This window comes from Mesoplodon densirostris, chromosome 2 (assembly GCF_025265405.1).
Source record: "Mesoplodon densirostris isolate mMesDen1 chromosome 2, mMesDen1 primary haplotype, whole genome shotgun sequence".
In the NCBI taxonomy this organism is placed as follows: domain Eukaryota; kingdom Metazoa; phylum Chordata; class Mammalia; order Artiodactyla; family Ziphiidae; genus Mesoplodon; species Mesoplodon densirostris.
Genome location: NC_082662.1, coordinates 47,390,911 through 47,414,240, shown reverse-complemented (window position 1 = coordinate 47,414,240; position 23,330 = coordinate 47,390,911). Strand labels below are relative to the sequence as shown.

At 54.8% G+C, this 23,330-nt stretch overlaps 1 protein-coding gene across 1 annotated transcript; it reads left to right on the top strand.

Annotated features, from left to right (window-relative positions):
• The first annotated feature begins 1,342 nt into the window (after nucleotides 1-1,342).
• Nucleotides 1,343-22,998, top strand: TTC22 (tetratricopeptide repeat domain 22). Its single transcript, XM_060083898.1, has 7 exons — nucleotides 1,343-1,909; nucleotides 15,884-15,939; nucleotides 16,152-16,267; nucleotides 16,895-17,013; nucleotides 18,259-18,420; nucleotides 21,767-21,919; nucleotides 22,459-22,998. Exons 1-7 carry the CDS (start codon nucleotides 1,343-1,345, stop codon nucleotides 22,996-22,998), a joined length of 1,713 nt encoding a protein of 570 aa, XP_059939881.1.
• Nucleotides 22,999-23,330: the final 332 nt, after the last annotated feature.

The window sequence follows — 23,330 nt, the reverse complement described above, 5'->3', positions numbered from 1 at the left end:
AAAAAAATCCCACATGCTGCAACTAACACCGGCGCAGCCTAAATAAATAAATAAATAAATATTTTAAAAACGAAGACGTTCAGACCTGCTACAAAATCCAAGTCCTGGAGGACTAGCAGCTTTGCGTCAGGGAGCACAGCCCAATCTTCTGGAGGATGGGGAACTGATGTCAGGCCTGGGGGAAGACTGGCAAGAGCAAGACAACTGGGCCACAGGTGGAACGCAGACTGGGTGGGAGCTGCTAGTTATCCAGAATGACGTTTACCAGGTTTACCCACCACACCTACGCTAGCCCTGGGGAGGGAATGTCACCCTCATGTCACAGATGAGGAAAGAATAAAGTGTGAAATGATGCAGCGACTCATTCAAGGTCACACATTATTAGGGATTAGAACCAGCACCTGGAGCCCTGTCTTTCCACTGGGGCCGACTGCAGGGCAGAGAGGAGGCAGAGAAATCCCAAGTGGGGAAGCCTGATAACTACTAGCCAAAGGGCTTCCCTGGTGGCGCAGTGGTTGAGAGTCTGCCTGTCGATGCAGGGCACACGGGTTCGTACCCCGGTCCCGGAAGATCCCACATGCCGCGGAGCAGCTAGGCCCGTGAGCCATGGCCGCTGAGCCTGCGCGTCCGGAGCCTGTGCTCCGCAACGGGAGAGGCCACAGCAGTGAGAAGCCCACATACCGCAAAAAAAAAGAAAGAATAATAATAATAATAATAATAATAATGGCTAAAGGAAGAGCTGCAGGAGGGGGCAGGCTCCATTCAGAGGAAGGAGAACACTGAGGGACTGTGGGGGGGATGGGAAAGCAGCAGGAGTGAGGGTGGCTTGGGGGCCGGGTTGGAAGGGCCAGGCCTGACTCTCCTGTTCAGTGAGCTCGCACAGGGTGGAGCAGTGCTCAAGGAGGAAGGGCCTGGCTTTTTGGGGTTCAGCAAACTGGGTTCCAGGACTGCTTGGGCACACCCAGTTCTGTGACCTGGGCAAGTCCTTTTCCTCGTCTGAGCTTCAGTTTCCTCATCTCCTGAGCAGAGAGAGTAAAAGCACGCCTTTTGCCATGCACTGGGGGTTACACGCCCCGCGTCTGGCACTGCACCTAACAGGCACACCTGGTTGTGCAATGCGGGCGTCTAAAAGCCGCTGAGCATCGAAAGCGTAAACACCCACAGGGCGCTCCCGAGCCGACGCTCTGACCCACCCACCGGCGGGCGGCGCCCCGGGATGGGAGGTGGCTGCGCCCCGGGCCTCTGCGCGCTGACCCTTGCCTTCCGCGCCGGGCTCGCTTGAGGGGCGCCCCCCATCCACGGCAGCCTCCGGAGCAAGGCTCGGGGGAGCCGTGGGGCAGCCATGGCGGAGCCCGAGGCCGCGGCCGAGGAGCTGGACGCCCTCATCGACGACCTGGACTACCTCCCCGGCCACTTCCACCTGGAGATGCAGCTGAACTTCGAGCCGCGCTCGCCGGCCTCGCTCCACGCCCGGGATCTGAAGCTGCAGCGGGACGGCCTGCGGCAGGAGCTGGTGCTGGCGGCTGCCACGCAGCGCCCCGCCGTGCGCCACCTCCTGGGCGCCTTCGCCTTCTACCTGGAGGAGCTGGACGAGGCCCGAGAGAGCTTCCTCGAGGTGGCCCGCAAGGACCCGGGCAACCTCAACGCCTGGGCCAATCTGGCGCACGTGTACGGGCGGCTGGGGCAGAAGGAAGAGGAGGAGGCGTGCGCCGCGCGGCTGGCCGGCCTCATGGGCCTGGCGGGGGACCGCGGGGCCACCGGGGATCCCCCGCTCCGCGCCGCGCGCTGCCTGGCCGAGCAGGGCTACGCGCACGGCTTCGACGTGGGCTGCGCCAGCCTAGAGGAGCGGGCGCGGGTGCTGGAGGCCGGCATCGAGCTCTATGACAAGGCGCTGGGCTACGCGCAGCAGGTGGGTGACCCCTCCCCAGGCTGGGAGGGCTGGGGTCGCGGCCCCTAAAGTCTGCAGGGATGCCCCTGGTCTCCAAATTCTCAACGAACCCTGGCCCTTTGGCTTCCGGAATACCGTTCCAGCGTGCCCCTCCCACCTTGGGTCCTAGACCAGGCTTGTAGCTTTACTCTGCCGGACTAGGGCGTGGCCCCACTTCCCAGCGGGTTATCCTGCGTAAGTTTCTTTGCTGGCAGTACTGCAAACTCCACACACCAACTCATCCCTCTCACCTTGCTCCTCCCAGCAAGTACCTGTCCCTGCACCTGTCCACACCCACCTAAGTATAAGGCACAGCTCCACATCCCGCCAGAAACAGGCGGCATTCTTGCCTTCTCTCTCCCCCTCACGCACCATAGCCATCAACTCAGACCCCAGATCCTGTCCGCTCCGCCTCCTCATATCTCCAGGGTCTATCCACTCCTCTCCTGCCTCCCCCTGACAGCCCAGCCTCCATCATTCCCTGCCTGGGTTCCTGCCCTCTGGCCTGACCCTTCGGCCTCCTCCTCCACCCTTGCTGCCAGTGTCATGTTGTTCAATCCTTCTGGCCATATCCGTCAGCTGCTTACAACCCCCAGTGACTCCCCACTGCCTGGCACGTGAGTCCCAGGCTCTCCGGTGGGCACTGGAGACCCTCCGTGACCTTGCTCTCTGCCTTCCCTCTGCCGTGTTCCCCCTTCCAGCCAGGCTTTTGCCACCGTCTACTTCCCTTTGTTCCCTGTGGGCCAGGTCTCCTTACAACCCACCTTGCCACTCTTTCGGCCTCTTTCGGAGGTGCCCTTTGCTCTACCCTTGCCTGGAAGGTTGTCCTCGCTCTCAGGCATCCACTCCGCTGACTTTTCCAGGCTGGGTCAGGCATCTCCCCTGGGCTCCCACAGCACTGCTCACACTGTCCATTTACAAGTCTGTCTCCCCACCTCAATCTTGAGATCTTCAAGAGTGGGGACAACATCTGTCTGGTTTCCCACTGTAAAGCCAACACCTGGCCAGTGCCTGGACACAGTGGCACTCAGTAAATGCATCTTGAGTGAATGTATGTGTAGCATAGGGCCCAGAGCTAAATAGACAAATGCTAGGTATATTAGATACCCATTGTTTTATGACAAATATCCTCTGAGACTTAGCAGCTTGAAACAATAAGCACTGATTGTCTCGGAGTTTGCGTGCTCAAGAACCCAGGCATGGTTTAGCTGGGTGCCTCTAGGCTGTGGTCTCATCTGAAGGCTTGCTCAGCTGGGGGCGGTGGGGTGGGGGTCTGCTTCCAAGCTCACACTCATGGCTATTGGGAGAATCAATTCCTCACTGGCTGTTGGCCAGAGGCCTCCCTCAGGTCCTTGCCACAAGGACATCCCATCACTTTTGCTATATTCTCTTCATTAGAAGCAAGTCACTAGGTCTAGCCTCCAGGCAGAGAGAGGGGGTTACACAAGAGCACGAATACCAGGCAGTGGGGATCACTGGGGGCCATTCCAAAGGCTGCCTGCATTGGATGGCAGACAAATGATGTAGAGGCATTATCCTCTTGTTACAGAAGAGGAAATCACAGTTCAGAGAGGTACCATGACTTTTCCTTGAAGGCACAGCGTAGGCAGGGTTGAGCTAATAATGATGACTATTTTTTTTCTTTTTTTTTTTTTTGCGGTATGCGGGCCTCTCACTGTTGTGGCCTCTCCCGTTGCAGAGCACAGGCTCCGGACGCGCAGGCTCAGCGGCCATGGCTCACGGGCCCAGCCGCTCCGCGGCATGCGGGATCCTCCCGGGCCGGGGCACGAACCCGTGTCCCCTGCATCGGCAGGCGGACTCTCAACCACTGTGCCACCAGGGAAGCCCAATGATGACTATTTGTGATAGTTAAAAGACAACAAGGCTTCACACATGGGTAGGATGGCTCCATTCACAAAGCCTCTACACACCCCCTTGGAGCCTTTTCCACCAAAGCTTATGGCTCCCCCATAAGAGGAAATGTGGAGTCAAGACCTCAGGGAATGCTGGGTGGGAGGCACGGACTTGACTTAAGGGGAGCAGGGCAGGGTGGAGGTTAACACGGTAGACTCTGGGTCAGACAGTCCAGGTCCAAATCCCAATTCCCCACGCTCTCACCTCCAACTAGTCCGTAGCATGACTGAGCTTCCCTTTCTGTGAAATGGGGATAACAATAGTACTTGTATCCTAGGATTCCTTATCCGTAAAATGAGGAACAGAGCCTGCACAGAAATAGCAGGATCACAGGTGACCTCTGCCTCTCCTGACCTGGGAGAGGCTCCTCCCCCCTAACCTGTGTGCAGCTGTGGCTATCCCCTGGGGCCAAAAGGAACCCAGGTCTCCTGTTCTAGAGCCTAAGCACAAGGCCCTGAATGCCAGCCGCCCTCAGTGGAAGGCGTGGCCAGCTTGGTGTATGTTGAGTATGATCACAGTCTCAGAGCAGGGCCTGAAAAGCCCTGGACTGGGAGCCAGGAGTCCTGGGTTCTCATCTCAGCTGCAACCACTCACGGTGGGGCCTTCACCTGTCTGGGTGGTGGTTTTCCCATCTGTGAAAGTGAGGGAGGGGGGACTGGATGGTCTCTGAGGTCCCTTCCTGCTCTCAGGAGAAGGCTTCCTGGAGGAGGTGAGCAGGGAGGCAAAGTTTGGGGCATAGGGAAGGAATGGGGGCCGATTCCTCCCTCCCAGCCACAGTGGGGGCCGCACCGTCCCCTTCAGTGACTGCCCAGAGGAGAGAGTGTCAAGCAGGGCACTGCCCTGTGCTCCAGGGAGGGAGCTGACTATCTCAGGTGGGAGGTGGCCTGTGCTGTGTCCTTGGGCCTGGCCCAGCGGCTGCTCCCCAGGTCTGCACAGAGTGTCTGTGGTCAGAACCTCCCCCCGAGTCCCAGGAGAAAGTGGGGATTTGGAGTTCCCCCATTTCATCATCTGAGGATTAGGAGAGATCATGCTTATAAAGTACCTGGCACAGAGTAGATGCTCAAGAAATAGTCGCAATCAGGATGACAATGATGATTTTGTAGTTAGAGCAGGAGGCTTGGGTTCAAGCACCCAGGTCGCTTATTATTTTGCTGTGTGACTTTGTACAAGTCACTTTTCATCTCTGGCCTCAGTGTCTGCTTTATAAACATTAAACAGTGGTGATTTCTGCCTCAGTTTACTATGATTATCCAATCAAATCATGGGGTAAAAGTGCCCATAAACTGGTAAATTCTGGGCATGTCTGAGACACACATGCTCAGCATCTTAACATTTATTGAGCACCTACTGTGTGCCAGACCTTATCATTAAGAACTCCTGCCTTTTAGAAGCTCATGGACAAAGGGAAGAGCAAACATTAGTTCCTTCAGTAACTAGCCTTCCCTGAGCCCCCTCTCTGGGAGTGGGGGCCAAAGGGGCGTGTCAGAGGTGTGCCTATGACTGGCTGAGGTCACCGGCGTTCATTACATGGCCTGTACCAGGTGACAGTCATCTCTGAGTGCTGTACACCAGAGACCATAGTTTCTGAACCAAAAACAGGACCCCCCCCACCGCCAGAGGCTGACAAGGGAAGTGCACTTCGAGGACATCAGGACCCGTGTTGGAGTCCGCAGGGACCTGGCACGTCCAGGTCCTGGGGATAGAGTGACAGTAACTGAACTTCAGAGGGGACACACTTCCTTTCAGCACAAGTGACTGAGGGAGGCTTCTGGAAGAGGCAGTAGTGTACTGGCAGGAATGAGAGGAGGGCAATCCCGGCAGGGGCATGGTGTGTGCAGAGGTCCTGCGGTGGGGGCTTTAGTGACAACTGAACTGGAGCAGGGGATGAGACCTGGAAAGAGGGCAGCCAGAAGATTCATGGGGAAGAGCACGTGGTGGCCCTGAGGAACTGCTGATGTGGTCTCTGAGGTCTGGTTCCTGCCCTCCTCTCAGCTGCATTTCCTCTTACTTCCCTTGAACCTTACTTCCCAGGGACTCTAAACTTCTCATACTTCTCCAGACATGCTGTGCTGTTTCACAGCTGCCTGTGCAGGAACTTTTCCCTCTGCCTAGAAAGCAAACTCCATCCATCAAAACCCAGCTCAAATGTCACCTCCCCCTTGAAAACCTTCCTTCACACAATGCCCACCTTCACACAGTAATATTCATGAACGCTCTTCTCCGGGTGCCTTGCGGACTTCATCTTAGTCCTCACAAGAACCCTCCTGATCCCATTTTACAGATGTGGGAACTGAGGCAGAACAAGGCTAAGTAACCTGCCCAAGACCACAGAGCTAGTAAGTGGCAGTTGAGTTTATGCCACTCTGACTCCAAAGCCTTTGCTCTTTCTGGAGAGGTGGGAGAATTGGGGTGCAATAAGTGTGAAGCAGATGGCCAGCAGGATGGGGAGGGGAGCCCCCCACACCGGCCACCTGCTGGAAATCTAGAGTGGAAGTGTGGAGAAGTAGAGGGAGGGTTGCCGGGTATAGGGAGTGGTGGGGGGATAGGAAGGATGAGGGCAGAGGTGAAGTCAGCTTGGGGTCAGGGAAGGAGGAGTGAGGAGAGCGGAGCAGCCGCTGAGGGGCCTCCAGTTGAGAGGGTCGCCACCCACAGGAGCACAGCTGGGGGTGGGCGGCCAGGAGTCTGACCCACCCGGTGCTGCAGCTCCAGGAGATTTTCCATCCTGAGGGGGCTGGGACTGTCCCAGGCAAGGAGGAGCCCCCGGAGCTCAAAGAGTAAAGAGCAGCCAAAGAACCAATGACGGCTGCTCATCTGCTAATGAAAATTACAAGAGAAAACATTACAAAAGTTAGTAATTCAGCCCATAATCCAAAAATAAGCAGCACGTCTGTGTACGAGTGGATGAGGTCTGTGCCTTCCCTCTCAGCCCTTCGTTCCCTCCCTTTCCTCGTCCTCAAGTTACAAAAATATGATGGGGCAGATTGCTTTATCCATCATTCCTCCCCACCCCCGTCACCTCTCCACACACACTCACAGATGGATTCTTGGTGGAGTCTCCAGGCTGAGTGGGTATTAGGAGCAAACACTTTGCAGTTAGACACACCCGGTTAAAATTCTGCCTCCATCACCAGGTGGCTACGGACAAGTCACTTCACATCTCTGAGCCTCAGTTTCCTCATCTGCAAGGTGGGATTCTAACATCACCTCACAGGGTTGCTGTGAGGATTAAGCAAGAGACCGTGAAGGGCTCCAGGCAGAGTGTAGATCATGTTGGGGCCCAGCCCCTCACCTTGCCCACCCTCTGGCCGCCACAGCCCTCAGCTTTGCTCTATAACAGTGGTTTCTGTCTTGCCCCCTAGAGGGTGAGCCCTCTGTCTTGGGCGACCCTCTATCTCTACCTACCACCCCGTGTCTGGAACGGGGTTGTACACCCAAGAGGGGTTTGTGACTGTTGCTAAATTTAATTTGTTTTTTTAGTCTTTTTTTTTTTAAGTAAGGACTTTATCGACTCTATTCATTTCTTTTTTTTTTCTTTTTTTTTTTTAGAAGATGTTGGGGGTAGGAGTTTATTAATTAATTTATTTATTTTTGCTGTGTTGAGTCTTCGTTTCTGTGTGAGGGCTTTCTCTAGTTGTGGCAAGCGGGGGCCACTCTTCATCGCGGTGCACGGGCCTCTCACTATTGCGGCCTCTCTTGCTGTGGAGCACAAGCTCCAGACGCGCAGGCTCAGTAGTTGTGGCTCACAGGTCTAGTTGCTCCGCGGCATGTGGGATCCTCCCAGACCAGGGCTCGAACCCGTGTCCCGTGCATTAGCAGGCAGATTCTCAACCACTGCGCCACCAGGGAAGCCCAGTTTTTTAGTCTTAAAATCCCCATTATTTTTCTAAAATAAAGTAACTCAAACTTATATTTCTCTAAAAAAGTAATATCTCTGTCCCAAGCTAACTCAATCATTTGAGTTTCTTCCCCTTTTCCCGGAATATTGTGTGGCTTCACTCACACACACACGTACCTGCACACACGCACAGATACACACACATGCAGATCCTTCACCCCTGCTGCTGGCCCAGAGCAGGCTCAGGGTGGTAATAGGCAACACCACCACAGTGGGTACCATTGATCCAGCCTGTACGCCAGGCACAGAGCTCAGAATGTTTCATTCATTAGCACATCTGATTTTTATTCAAACCTCACAGACACACTGCCACTGGTATTGTGATTCCCTGTTGCACAGAGAACAGAACAGACTCAGGGAGGGGACTCGCTCCAGGTGACCGGGTGCACACAGGCCATCCAGGTTTCACCTGGCCTGCTAGGGCGGGCGGGGATGGACCCAGTGCTGGTAGGCCCAGCAGCCGGCCTCACAAACAAACAAAGGTGCAGGCATCCACACAGTCGCCTGGCAGGAAGGACCGACACACACAGACACACACAGCTGTGCCACCAGCGGGGAGGCCAGCCCCAGGACCTGGGAATTCCTCAAGGAGCTGCCCTCCCAACAGCTCTCCGCCTCCCACATGCCCCCCTCTCTCCCCCAGCCTCCCTTTCTCCCTCTCCCCTTCGTCCCCCAGCTCCAAACTCTGACAACTCGGGCACATGGTGCAGGCAGATGCGCTGCTGGGACTGAGGTCAGAGTGTTGGTGTGGGAATCTGCAGGCTGCAGGGATGCCCTGGGTGACCTGGGCTGGCTGTGTAACCTCTCTGAGGGTCCATGTCTCCCTCTGTGAAATGTGGACAGTGGTACCAGCCTGGCAGGGGTGTGGGAGGAGGAACTGGGGTCATGGAGGGAAAGCCCAGCCCCAGCGAGCTTTGATGGACACATCCTTCTCATCCTCATCCCCTGATGGGGCTGCCAGAACTCCTTCTAAGTGAGCCCCCGCCCTCTTTCTGCTTCCTCCCACTTCCTCCTGCCCCTTCCTGAGCTCGCCCTCAGCCCAGCCCAGCCCAGCACCAACTTTGGGAAAAGAACAATGACATCGGGGAAGACCCCACTCAAAGCCAGGGGGCAGGATTTGGGTTCCTGCCTCAGCCCTGCCACGACTGGCTGTGGGACAGTGGGCAAGTCCTCTGTGGATGGTGGACATTTCCTCCTCTGTCACTGGACTAAGGTGGTGGCCAGAGTGATTTCAGGGACAGGAAGGACTTTGATAATAGAGAAGTGGGGGAAGGAATGAACCTCCTGGCAGAAGAAAACACATAAACACACAGAGGGAGGTAGGAAACCACAGGTTGGGGAATGTCAGGCACGGTGTTTTGAGGACTTTAGAGTTGATCTCCAACTTTTGAGATCATGGGCAGGGTTTCTCCTCCCATGGTGATTGCAAACACACACACACACAGCTCCACAAATCTGAGTGGTTTGATTTGGATGACACTGGACGATGAGCTAGGGACTGTGCACTTGTGTGCTTTTCACAGATTATCTCACTTGCTCCTCCTAGAAATGCTGGGGAATCAGAACTGTTATTGACCTCATTCTATAGATGAGCAAACTGAGGCTCAGAGAGCTGTAGCAACTTGCTCAAGGGCACACAGCCATGAGTGGCTGGCTGGAACTGAACTCAGTTCTCTCTGACATAAAGCCCAGGCTGAGGGACAGGTTTCCTGATACTCTAGCCCCAGCCTTCTGATGGCCTCGGTGCTGCTCACATTTGCATAGCAGCACCTTCTGAATTTGCTGCTGGCTTCTTTCCCTCCACACCTGGCAATTTTGGGAACTGGGTCTCCCCTCCTTATTGATACAGGACACCAGAGCCAAAGTTGCCTGTAGCATCATCTGACCCAACTGCCTTCTTCACAGGAGGAAAGATAGAGTGTGTTAAGGGTGCACACAGCCCAGACCCATGGGAGGGGCTGAGAAAATGCAGGACTTCTTCAGACCTACCCGGGGCCAGAGCTGGATTTGTACCCAGGACTGGACAGGGTCCCTTTTCTCTAGGGACCATGGAATAGAGAAGTGGCTCTACTCAGTCCTGCGAGTCTGTGGAACCAGTGCAAAGCAAAGCTGGCTCACAGAGTCTGCGTCTGTGTGACAGACCTAGGACCAGAAAGGGGGTGACAATGGGGAGCTGCAGTCGATCTGCTCCACTCTTAAAATCCACAAAGACCATGCAGGGAACCCAGCCAGGGCTGAATAGGTGACTCACCACCATGGCACAGCACCCACCCCCCCAATCCCCCCTGCCCAGTCGCACTGATCACTCCCACCCATGTGCCTGTGACACAGGCAAACCCAGTCGATCATCCCTGCTTATAGATGCAGAAGCTGAGGCCCAGGCTGGGCCAGCGGACTTTCAAGGAGCCCTGGGGGAGGTAGAGGTAGGGGTGGGACTCCAATCTCAACCCTCTGTTTACTCCCCACCCCCACCGAGGCAGGAGCTGGATGAGGAGAAACTCCTGCCCAGCCTTTCTGGGGCAGACCCCCAAGGGTGCCAGGCCAGCCAGGTGGACTGGGGCTGGAGCTCCGCATGCAGAGCCCGAGGCTGCTCTGTGTCATCACAGAGGACATTCCAGTTGAGCAGGAAGAGCATGGTCCTGAGACCTGTCACCTGGTGACTTTTATTTCTGCAGCATCAGCCTTCACAGACAGGGTCAGCCTGACGAGGTGGAAAGAACAGGGGCACTGGAGGGAGGCAGGTCTGAACTTGAATCATGGCACTTCCCCCTGGGCTGTGGGGCTGGCCGGGCGGCTTTTCTCTTAGCCTCTGTTTCCTGTAAAAGGTGGAGGATACATTACACCTTCTCGGGCTGCTGTGTGGGTGGATTCAGTGCCATGATGCACGAAAGTGCCCAGTGGACAGTTGATGGTTGAGAAGTGTTCATTTTCTTTCCTCCTTCTCATCCCCCCTCCCCTGAAAGAGAATCAGTCATCTTTCAGGAACTGATTCTGACACACAGAATACAACGTCCACAGGGGCAGAGTTCAAATTGCAAGGCAAGCATTTTCCTTAAGAACCAATAAGGTCTCTGTATAGCCTATGCAGACACATATAGATTCATAAACCATTAGCATATTGAGATCTTCTATTGAAATCCTCTAAAATAGCTAAGCCCTGCAACATTTCCTTCTGTGGGGACCACCTTTTGAAGTAAATGGAGTAGCCAGCTGAGACCCATCCTTATATCTGCCAAGTTAACACAAACCTGCTCTGTAATGTCTAATCCTAATCCTGATATTCTCTGCAGATACTGCCAGATCACCCACCTTTGTCAGTTACCCACCCAGCTGTAGCAGCGTGGATCTTCAGGCTTCCAGAGGATCACAACGGCTGATCCTTTTGCTCATTTAAAAAGAGATGCACTGGCCTGCCATTTTCACCTGGCTCTCTGCAGTGCTAGACTCTAGTGCAGTGGTTCTATTAGATTCCCAAGTGCTGCTGATGCGGCTGGTCGGGGGACCCCACTTCAAGGACCACTCGTCTGGGGTAGTCAGGTGCAGGAACTCTGAGGCTAAGCTGCTGGGTCCCCAGCTCTGCTACCTTCTCGCTCTGCCAGTCTGGGCCACAGGTGCCTCTTCTGTAAAACTGGGATAATCATAGTCCCTACCTCCTAGGTAACCCCGGAGTTAACACATGTAAATTATGTGCCTGGTACATAGTAAGTGCTCAATAAAACGCACTATTATTAGTATAGCTAAAAAAGCAGCATTTCCAGGTCTCAGTCCAGGCTTTCACACTGGCTGTGTGTCATCTTTGAGGATGTCTTCTCACCTCAGTGTTCCCATCTGTACTAGAGGGGTGATGATAACCCACTCTACATTCCACAAAGGGCTTTCTGAGGATCATGTGGCATTGGTGTGAGTGCACTTTGTAAATGGTAAGCACTGTACAAACACTTGCAGTGAGGTGTTGTGGGAGTAACATGCACTTGAAGTCAGAGACCTGGCCTGAAATATCAGGTGAAGTAGGCATGTCTCTGCCTCTTTGAGCCTCTGTTTCCCCATCTCTATAATGAGGGAAATACCGGTGAGGGCCTCAGAGGAGCTGGGAGATGTCCTGAGAACCCCTTGCCTGAAGTCGGTGCCTCATCTCACCCTCAGCTAGTACCAGGATCTAACCAGCTACTTAAGGGCAGTGCTGGTGCCTGGGCCTTGCCAGCTTGAAGCCTCGTCAGGCTCACGCTCTGGCCAGTGCCCCCTCATAGACCCCAGTACCCCCAGCTCACGGGGTCCTGATGAGGATGAACAGAAAAGGTAGGGTGTCCTGCCAAAGCCCACACGGGGAGGCCCTCAGTCAATATTCCTCTCCTGGCAGAGGTCCTGTCAGCCCCTCCTAGGCTGCCTCCAAATATATTGCCTCTGGGAGCGATCAACTCTGGAAGTGAATTCCTTGCAGCCATAAGAGGTTTCACAGCAACTTCATTCTCCAGGAGAGAGGAGGGGAGAGGGTAGTCAGAGGCCTGTTTAATTTAATTTAGCATACCGTGGCTTGCCAGGTTGCCCCTGGTAACAGCTTCAGCTGCTGCTTCAGTTACAACTAGAAGAATTTTTAAAGAGACAGCCCATTTTAGTACCAGAATTGCACAGCAAAATGTATGGTCTCTCTCTACTAGCTCCATCACAGGGATGGAGGATTGGAACCCAAGCACAGTGAGGCTTCAAACTAGGTCTGTTTATACCATTAACTCCATTCCTGATTCGCAACCCCATTAGCCCTCCTGCAAATGTTACTCTTAAGTGGGATCTGAGGAGGGGCTACATTTGCGATTTGTCATAGAGATGTCACTCAGCTAACTACTTCTCTGAAAATCAGTTTTAGTCTTCAAGTAGAAGGGAAGGAGGAGACTTAACCTTTAGGAGTTGCCCCTGCAATTTAGGCACTCTGCCACCAGGTGGTAGTATTGCTTACTTAGTGCAAACCATAACCAGGCTTGACTTACTCAAGACTATCAGAATGGTGGTGAAACCACTGGGTTTTAAGTCCTGATACTAACCAGTGTGACCCTGAGCAAGCTGCTTTACCTCTGTGGTCTCAGTGTTCTCAGAGACATAATAAGGGGATTGATTGATCAAGATAACTGAGTGCTGTGGACAGGCTTCGGGCTAGGACTAGGAAGGCATGAGTTTATGTCCCAACTCTGTCATGTACTAACTGTGTGATTTGGACACATAACTTAATTTCTTGCATCTTGAATACCAAACAAGAAAGTGGCTACGAACCAGGGAGAGCCCTGAGGACAACACACTGCTCTTCAACACTGGGGACTTGTGGACCCCACGGGGCATGTGAGGCCCTAGGAGCACAGTGGGGTGGGTGGAGAGGTGGAGAGTGGGGTGAGGCAGGATAGCCCCGGACTCCAGAGCCTGAGACCTCGATGCCCCACCTAGAGCTGAAATAAGGCAAAGCAGCCTCCTAGACACGCCTAACCCTGCACGTTTCTAACCCAAACCAGGAGAAAGCGGGCAAACGTTTATGGAGATTTATGGGCACGGTCTCCAGGCTGGTCACTGCCTCACAATGCCCCTTTGCAGGTAAGGACACAGCCTCTGAGGGGTAACACATCCACCCAGGGTCACCCCCCTCTTGTGGCCAGACCTGTTGGCCACCCGAGCCTCTGCTCTCTGCACTGCAGCCCTCCCCTAGTCTAGGATACCTGCTGTCACTTGTGGTCACATCTCCTCGTCAGGAGCCTGAAAGGGGGAGCAAGTTCTGTGTCTCCCCACCATGACTCAGTCTGGCCAACCTCAAAGCAGGCATGGGGACAGAGGTCACGAGATCACAGCCACAGGAAACCAGGGAGACTGAGGCACACGTGCCTTTGGTCCTTCACACAGACAGGTGCTGACATTATGTCAAGGTCCTTGGCCAGCTTGGCCCACAGTAGGTGCCCCATGAATCTGAGTCCCCTTCCCACGTCCCAGGTCCCGTGCAGATGCAGCAGGTAAGGTCATCTGGCAGCCCATCCAGCTTTTTGCTTTGGCCAGTGTTCTCCATTGCGCTCTCAAGGATGCCCTTTAATCCTTGGGTCCCACCGCTCTCCCCTCCAGACAGCCCTGTTCCCAGCCAAGCCCCCATACACGTATTCCAACCTAAGTAACAGGATAACACTTCAAGGTGACATGGATGCAAAAACACACCGGATCCTGGCACTCCCCACCTCTAACCCCTTCTATGCCTCCCTATTGCCTTGCAGATGACTTCCAGGTCCTGAGCCTGACACTCAGGGGCCCCTCCTGATGTTCCCCTGCTGGCTCATCCCCTCGCCCCTTACAACTGGGGTTCTAGCCGCTCTGGGCTGCATGCAGCCCCCAACACACCTGCTCGCTCATCTCTGAGGTTTTGCACATGATGTGCCCTCCATCTGATGCCCTCTCTCACTGTATCCACCTGGTTGGTTCCTACTTGTCCCTGAGAACCCTGCTCCAGCACGTCCTCCTCTAGAAGTCTTGGGGGTCCCCCTGGATCATGTAGGAAACCTCCTCCCATAGCCCCTGGTGTTCCTTCTGCTCTAATTTTGTCTTTGGATTTCCTGCCAGACCTGGCTTGGGTCGGCGTTCAAGACACTCCCCTACGGGCAATCACACTGCTCACTGAGATCTACTCACAGGTCCCCCTTCCTCTCTTCCTCCGAACCATCCAAGGCCACCCCAGAGCAGTCGCAGCCTAACTTGGCAACGTTAGGTCCCACCACACCCCAGTCATACTCACCGTGCCCCATGCTCCCCAGCTGCCCACTCGTGTCCGTGCTGAGCCCCCCGTCTGGAATGCCCTTGTCCCCCACCTCACCCTCTCAAATACCACTGCTATTCAAGGCCCACCTTACAGCCCATCCTCTATGAGACCTTCTCAGAATCTTCTGGCTGGAAGTGGCCTCTTCATCCTGCGGCATTTGTCTGCATCCCCCTCTCAGCCTTGATCAAACCCTGCTTCATATTATAGTTATGGGTAAGCCAGTGTAATGAGGGGAGCAAGGGCTTTGGAGACTAACAAATGGGGTTCAAATCCCAGTTCTGACACTTGCATGCTGTGTGACCTTGGGCAAGTCATTTTGCCTCTCTGAACTTCAATATGTGCCTCTGTAAAATGGGATGACACCTACCTCATAGGTTGTTGTGAGACTGAGATGATGAGGGTCAGGATCCTGGCACATGGCAGGCGCTCCTTCAAACCCCATTATTTATGGTCTCCCCAACCGAGTTGTGAGCCCATGTGGGCCAGGGTGCAGGTCCCATTCAGTGCCACAGCTCCATAGCACCCAACACATCATAGTTGGGCCTCACGCCGTAGACGCCTCACACCATAGAAATGCTGGCTGGACTGAATGCTTCATCCTAGCTGCTGAGGGTGGGGTGGAGGGATAATAGGGGCCCTGAGCTGAGAAGGCCTCTGCGGGTGGCGGGTGGTGAGTGCAGAATGGAGCCTGGAGATCAACCACAGGAGCTGAATGTGGAGGGAGGGGCTGGAGCCTGAGGCAGAGCCGCCGATACGCACTGGGGGTTTTATTGGTTTTCATTAAAATTCTTTCCCAAGGCAGGAGCAGCTACTCCCATAAATAACGGCATAAATATTTTATCTGGTGCCCAAGTCAGTCTAAATGCACAGCAAAGTTGGCAAGAAAAACAATGGGAAAACAGTTCAGGGTGGGGTCCTGGGCTTCAGCTGAACTCACTAACATGCCCAAAGGGGCTTTCTCAGGAAGGTGCAAGCTGAGGAATGGCACCAAAGGGGAGAAGCGGGGGAGAGAGAAGGTGACTGGTGGAGTGTGGGCCCTGCAGTAGGGGTGGATCCAGGGCACAGGTCGGGGTGCCAAGGGGAGAGGAGCTTAGCCTGGAAGGCAAGACGGGAGGGAAGGAAATGGACGCCACGCCTGCTCTGTGATGGACACCTTGCTCGGGGCATTCACACAGGTCATCTTGTCAAATCCTCTGTGGTCACAGAAGTGAAGTGACTCGCCCAAGGTCACCCAGCCAGCCAGTGGCAGAGCCAGGACTATGACCAAGAGTGTACTTGCTGCTTCTCAGGGTTCAGGGAAAGCATGGGAGTCTATGAACCATGTCCCAAATGCTTCAAGAGCAGCAGCACAAGCCATTCTCTGCTTCCCTAGATCCCGAAGGAGGAAAAAAGGGGCTGGTACTTCACCATGGCAACGCTCTTCATCAGGTCAGGCTACGGGTTGGGGATGGGATGGTGGGGATGGTGGGGAGGGACGGGGAGAGATGGGGCCTGGAAGCCAGGGGAGAAATGGCTGAGCCCATCTGCGTGGCAAGGGCTCCCCGAGTTCCCCTCCCTGCCCACTGGCCTGGGGAGGACTCGCGGCACCCTGGGGACGGCTGGGAGGGTGCTGACCAGCCGTGTCCCCTTCTCTGCCACAGGTTAGATGGCATCTTCCTGGAGCTGGGCAGCGAGGAGCAGAAGAGGTTGCCGGCCTTCAACCGCACGCTGGCCCTGCTCCGGCAAGTCCTCAAGTCCTCGGATCCCCACCACCAAGGCAGGACCCGTGGGGACGGGTGGGAGAGGAGCCTCTGCCCCGCCCTCCCTGCACCCGCCACCAGCCCTGCCAGTCTTGTCACTGTCCCCACCTCTAGCACTGGTTCGCTGTCCCTCACCCTCTGTCTCATCCACTCCCTTGTTCACCTCAGGGAGCTCGCACACCTCGCACAGGTGAACGGGCGCCTGCAGATCACTCCAGGTGCACGTGTCCAGGCCTGTCTGTGACCCAAAGTGTAAGAGACAGAGTTCTCGCCATTGCAGCCTCTTATCCCCATTTTGTGGTGGGAGGAGGGAAGGCTGTTCTGGAGGGGAGTCGAGTCCTTTTTCCACAGGGACCAGAGCTCCAGAGCTGGGGAGAGCTGGAGTCAGAGAGCGGGGTGTCCCGCGTGACACAGTAAACACAACAAGCACTGAAGCTGTTCATCCCTCCGCTCACACGTCCCTCTCCCCACCCTTGTTTCTCTCGGTCCCTGGCTGGCCCACAGTGATTTCGTGCCACTTCCCCTCCCTTTGTCTTCCTGGGGGCTGACACCTGGGGTGGCACTGGCCCCCTGCCCCCTCGTGGCTCCCCTCCCTCTATCCACCCCGCTGCTGCCTGAGACCCCTCCCCCGGCCTCACCCCCAGCTCTGGCCTGGTGCTACCTCGGGATGCTGCTGGAGAGGAAGGACACCTTCTCCATCACCCCCATGGGCATCCATGACTGCGGGTTTTCAGGGACCGACCCCCTGGACTGCTTTGGCAAGGTATGTGCCCCCGGCCACAGAAGCTCTCCGAACCCGGATTGAGGCTGACACCTCAGCCTCCTCTCCTGGAGCCCGCTGCTTCTCTGGGTGTCGTCCCCACCTCCCTGCCTTACTCAGGAAGTGTGCTTACTCCAGACCTTTCTCTCCATCCCAAACAAAGCCAAAGTGCTCCCTTGTCCTCTTGGCCTATGAGTCAGACCCTCTCCACTTCCCTAGGCCTGTCTTCTAAGCTAGTCACGATTTCCCAGATACACCCTCAGGCCTTTCCCCTTCACACCCCTGGGGGCAAAGTGGAAAGAAGACGAGGTTAGCTGGGGTCTGGATGCCAGCTCTGCCCATAGGCCCTGTGACCCTAAAACAAGTCACTTCCATCTCAGAACCTCTTTATCTGTTAATTATGTGATCTGTCCACCATCTAGGCTATTGAGAGACTGAAAGGAGGTAGTGGATGAAACTGTTCACTGTAAGCTGTAAAGTGCTGTTCAAGCCTTATTCTTGGCACCTCGTTTCTGTGGCAGTTTCCACACTTAGCTCAGTTTTTGAAGACTTTCCTGGAGGCCAGGGACCCTGTGATTTTCGTTCCCCTTGCGGCCAGCACGACGCTCTGCCCGGGGCACGTTCCTAGCATTTGCTGGTCAGTAATGAGCAATTTCTTGGTGAGAGATCTTAGTGAGAGCAGAGCATAAACACTGGTTCACGTGTGTTCCGAGAGTTGTGTCCAATTTAACGCACTGCCTTTGCCCCTCCTTGGGAACCTATTCTGTGCCGGGCACAGAGGTGGACGGATGGGGCCCCTGCCCTGTAGGAGTTCACCGTCTCAGGGGCAGCAACAAACACAAGGCAGGCAGCTGTCAGTAACAATATAGGGGTGGCGGCAGGGGAAGTGCTGTGCCCAGCTAGAAACATTGTGTGAGTCTGGGGGAGGTAGAGGCTGATTCTGGCCCCTCCCCCTACCTGCCCCAGGAAAATGGGGGCACACACAGCGACATGTCTGAGGAAGAGGGGTTTACCTGGGGTCTGGAGGGATTCACTGGACATGTCCCGTGAACATGGCAGAGAGCATGGCAGTGAGTCAGGCTCTCAGGAGTTGAGTGCCAGTGAGCTGTGCCCAAAGTGTTGGGTCCCAAGATGTGGTGGATATGAGGAATAAGATCTTTGGGGTAATATGGCTTTACTGAGAGAAGGGGTTCCAGTTCTGGCAAACAGCCAGACAAATGGTTTGCTCTTACCTCTTCCCTTACCCAGGCCATTGAGATTGCCAAGGACCAACCCCCCATCCTGAATCACCTGGCCAAAATCTTCCACTTCCTCGGAAAGCAGGATATGGCCATTGGTACCTGCAACATGGCCCTGGACATCCTACGAGATCCGGAGCTCAACTGGCCGGCGTACTGCACAAGGGCTAAGGTGAGTCTACCCGCAGCTCCACCACATCCTGCCATCCAGAATCAGAGAACAAGGGCCAAGACCCTGTGGCCAGAGCCCAGAGGTCAGGGAGCCTTCATGGTGGAAGGGAGCTTAGGTGTCATCAAGGCTCACAGTTTGTGTTCTCTAAGATTGTTGAGTGAGAGAATGAAGGAGCTTCCCACCCACTGCTCATCCCTTCTGCAATGACCTGGCCTACAACCTGCCAGCCTCCTCTTTGATTAGAACCTTAGGCAGCCATACTGACCTGGGTGGGATTCTGGCCTCTCCACTCATCACTGTGGGACTTGGGGCAAGCCACTTATCCCTCCAAACCTCCATTCCCAAATCTGGAAGATACGGATAATAACATCTATCTTAAAAGGTTGTCAGGGGGCTTCCCTGGTGGCGCAGCGGTTGAGAGTCCGCCTGCCGATGCAGGGGACACGGGTTCGTGCCCCGGTCCGGGAAGATCCCACATGCCGCGGAGTGGCTGGGCCCGTGAGCCATGGCCGCTGAGCCTGCGTGTCCGGAGCCTGTGCTCCACAACGGGAGAGGCCACAACAATGAGAGGCCCGCATACCGCAAAAAAAAAAAAAAAAAAAAGGTTGTCAGATGACTAAGTGAAGTAATATCTAAAGCAGGTGCCTGGAGCATGGGAGGTGCTTGCGAAAGGCAGAGGGTATGTTGGAGGAAGTCTGATGTCGTAGATCAGAGCTCTGGCTCTCAACGCCGCTGGCCTCGGTTCAAATCCCACAGCACCGCTTACACGCTACGGGACTGTAGACAGAATACTGTTGCCCAAAGTCCGAGCCCCAGTTTCTTCTTCTATAGACTGGAGGTGATTGTACCTGCCTCACAAAGTTGTTATGAGAATTAAATTAGACTCCTGTGTAAAACTCAGTACTGACCACATAGTAAGAGTTCATATGTGGTTGAGCAGTATTATTAGGTATATTTTTAACTGGCTCACTGTCGCTTGAGGCAGTCCACTATTGTCACTGAGCTCAGCAGATTATTCATTTAACTGAGAGCTGCCTGCCTCTGGCTTCCCCCTCCTGGTCCCAGATCTGCCCTCTGGAGCCCCTACAGAACCCATCTGCTTGGGGACAAAGAGCTGGAGCTCTGAGTTCACTTTGCTCCAGGCTGGACAGCCTTCTCCACTACTTCATGGGACATGATGGTGAATCTGCTCCCTTGGTCTTGGTCTGTATGGCATAATCATTTTGCCAGCAGGTACTAGACAGTCAGTTCCTTCATGGCAGTTGATGTGGTCATTATCAATAGTAGTGATATTACTCATGATTGATAGTAAATAATAACACCTTTCTATAACACTCTGCATTTCACCCAGCACTTTCAACTTTTTTTTTTTTTTTTTTTTTTTTTTTGCGGTACACGGGCCTCTCACTGTTGTGGCCTCTCCCGTTGAGGAGCACAGGCTCCGGATGCGCAGGCACAGCGGCCATGGCTCACGGGCCCAGCCACTCTGCGCCATGTGGGATCCTCCCGGACCGGGGCACGAGCCCATGTACCCTGCATCGGTAGGCGGACTCTCAACCACTGCGCCACCAGGGAAGCCCTTCCACCCAGCACTTTCATATTCATGGCCTGATTGAATTCTCGCAAGATCCTGTGAGAGGCCAAACGTGTGTCATTTTACTAATGAGGCAACAGAGAGGCAGTGACCTTCCCGGGGTCCTGATTCCGTTAGGGGGAATCCAAACCTCACTCTCCTCACGCCATCACAGGTTGGCCTGTAGCGTATGCTCGCTGTCTCCCTGTAGCTCCAAAGATCACACTTACTACTCAGATGACCAGACTGGCACCAGGATGGGGGCAGGGCGTAGTGAGGAGGAAGGAACAGAAGGGACGGGAACTCATCTGTGTAAAAGCCTCAGTCCCTGCTGTGACCCTAAGGCCCTACCTGGCCCATGACCTTGACCCACCCCGGCTCAGCTCCCTCCCTCCCAGCCACACTGGGGTCCTTGGAGCTCCTGAGGCATGATCTTGCCTCGGGGCCTCTGCCTAGAATGCTCTTCTCCCAAATATCCAGTTGGCTTCATCCCTCACTTCCTGGAGGGCTTGAAGAAAAGGCGGAGCTGCTAGCAGCCATCTTCTTGAAAATGTCAGCTTCTCACCAACACTGTGTGTCCTCCTGCCTTTGTTTGTTTTTCCTTTTTAGCACTTATCACTCCCTAACACACTATTTGCTGATTTATCATGTTTATTGTCTCTCCCCCCAGTTGAAACACACGCTCCACGAGGGCAGGGAATTTTGTCATTTTGCTCTCTACTATATATCCTCAGTTCCTGGAACGTAGCAGGCTCTTGATGAATATTTGTTGAAAGGATGAATGAATGAACTGAGCACCTACCATGTGCTAGGTCCTGGCTAGAACATATTCTCTCCATTGTCATGGTAACTCTCCAAGGAAGATCTTCGTGTACTGGTTTTTCAGATGTTTTTCAGATAATAAAGAGGGGGAGGGGCTGGAATTCAGCCAAGTTCAATTGGCTCCAAAGCCAGAGCTTCCCACTCCCACCCCACCCCCACCTCACTCACGAAGCTGTCTTAGAACCAGAGCCCACCAATGGCTATAAAGCATTAATACCTTCAACGACAATGACCCCCTTTTTCTTACTTCCTCCTTCTCCACCCCTTCCCTACCCCTCCTGAGCCTCTAGATTTTCTAAATGCTCCAAATAGATGTGGGGAAAAAGGGAGGAAGTGGTGATGAAAGCAAGGGTCTGGAATCATTTGTAATTTGATGCTTGTAAGCTGGGGCCACCTGCCATTCTTCCCACACTACTTGCTTACACAGACTCTCACAAAATCGCTGCTGCCATCCCATCTCAAATAACCCCCTCCCCTAGTCACCTCTATTTCATCACCCTGTTTATTTTTTCATAGCACTTGTCACCACTTGAAGTGGTACCACGTACTTGTTTATGATCATCTCCCCTACTAGAATTTCTGCCAGGGCAGGGACCTCCTCTGTCTTATCACCACTGTACCCCAGTACCTAGCACAGGGCCTGGCATATGATGGGCACTCAATACATATTTGTTGAATGAATGAGTGAATGAATGAATGGCTCTTACTTCATCCAACGCCCTTCATTGTACAGAGAGGGGTCAGTGTACTAAGGCCCAGAAAGCGGAGTGGCTAGCCCAAACTGGCACAGGACTAGGACCTCAGACTCCCGAGTTCCAGTCACAGGGGCTTTCCACTGCACCACAGAACCTCCCTGAGTTGCTGTTAAGAAAAAAAACTTTATTTAGGATAGAAAAGAGGGCAAGGGTCCTTGCTTGGAGCATCTTCCCTGAGCTGACTCTCTGTGGGCAGATCCACGTCAGAGCCTACCTGCATGACCTGGAGCGAAGCAAGATGGGGCTCGGGGGCATGCCTGACAGGAACCACCTGGCCTGCGCCAAGGCCGACCTCGAGGAGGTGGTCAAGGTGTGCCCAGGCCTCAAGACCTACCTGAACATCGGCCAGGTAAGGTAGCCTCTTGGCTAGGGGAGCCAATAGCTGACTAAAAACCTACTAACTCTCTGCCAGGCCAGGCCCGGGCACTGAGGACACAGGGAGGAACGCGGGGCATCCCCAGGCCTGATAACAGTACCTGCCTCCTACTGCATTGGTGAGGATTATAGGAGATGATGCACCTACAGCGTCCAGAACAGGGCCCAGTTCTTTCTAAGCACTCAGAAAGTGTGGGCCATTATTCTGTATCCTTCTGTGCCTTCCGTGTGCACGGAATGACTACCAGAGTCATATCTTATGTATGAGAACACTGAGGCCCAGAGATTGCCCCGCTCAAGGTTATATGGCTGAGAGCGCTGGGGCTGGAACTGGAATCAGAGTACCGTCTCCTTTGCCAGGAGAGGGGCACCAAATTTTGCGATGAATAATTGTCGAGGGAGGGAGGGTGGGAATGAATGCGTGGAATTTTTAAAACAGCAAGTGTGGGAAAGGAATGAACGGGGAGCAGCGACGGCAGGGGAGAAAGGCTCACCCCGAAGCCCCCACCCCAGGTCTACTACTACATGGGCGTGGACGCTGTGCAGGAGCAGCTGGCGGTGGACGAGGCGGCGCTGAACCAGGCACTGGTCTTCCTGGCCAAGGCCGGCGAGTCAGAGCTGGGCGCCACGCTGCCCGAGCTGCAGCTGTTGCGCGGCAAGTGCCTGCGCATCAAAGGCGAGGAGGCCAACGCGGCGGCCTGCTTCAAGCGCGCCGTGGAGCTGGACGACGCGGGCTCCAGCCACACCGAGGGCTTCGGCTGCCTGCTCGAGGCGCTGCTGGCGCAGTGGAGCCAGGCACAGCTCAGCGACGGCGAGCTGGGCAGCGAGGTGGACGCGTGGCTGCGCTGCGCCCAGGACAAGTACCCGGCGGCGCGCCTGCGCCAGGAGCTGCAGCGCGTGTGGCGCGGCCACACGGGCGAGATGCTGGGGCTGGCCCGGGCGTTAGTGGCACAGGGACGGCCGGCGCTGGTGCGGCTGCTCTTCGAGACCATGGAGCGCGAGGGCGCGGGCCCACGGCGGGGCCGCCGCGCGTTCTCCTACGGAGGTCCCTGAGGCCCCGCCCTGTTGAGGCCCCGCCCACAAGTGATGGGACCTGGTCGGGGAGCTGCACAGCGGCTTTCACTGCCGTAAACTGGTGGGTACGGGGAGCCCATCAGATTCTCTTTGGGGAGTTGGAATGGAAACGTTAGGACCCTAGGACGGTTTGACGTGCCCACGGAGGCAAAAGGGCCTGATTCAGCTGGGGCAGACGCGAGGGGCCACTGGGAAACTGTGAATTGAAGGACCAAATTGTACAAATATGCAGAAAAAATAATATGGAGCCTCCCAAGAGATACAGAAGATAATTGCCTCCATTTTGGTGGCTTTCTAAGACCCAAGAGCCT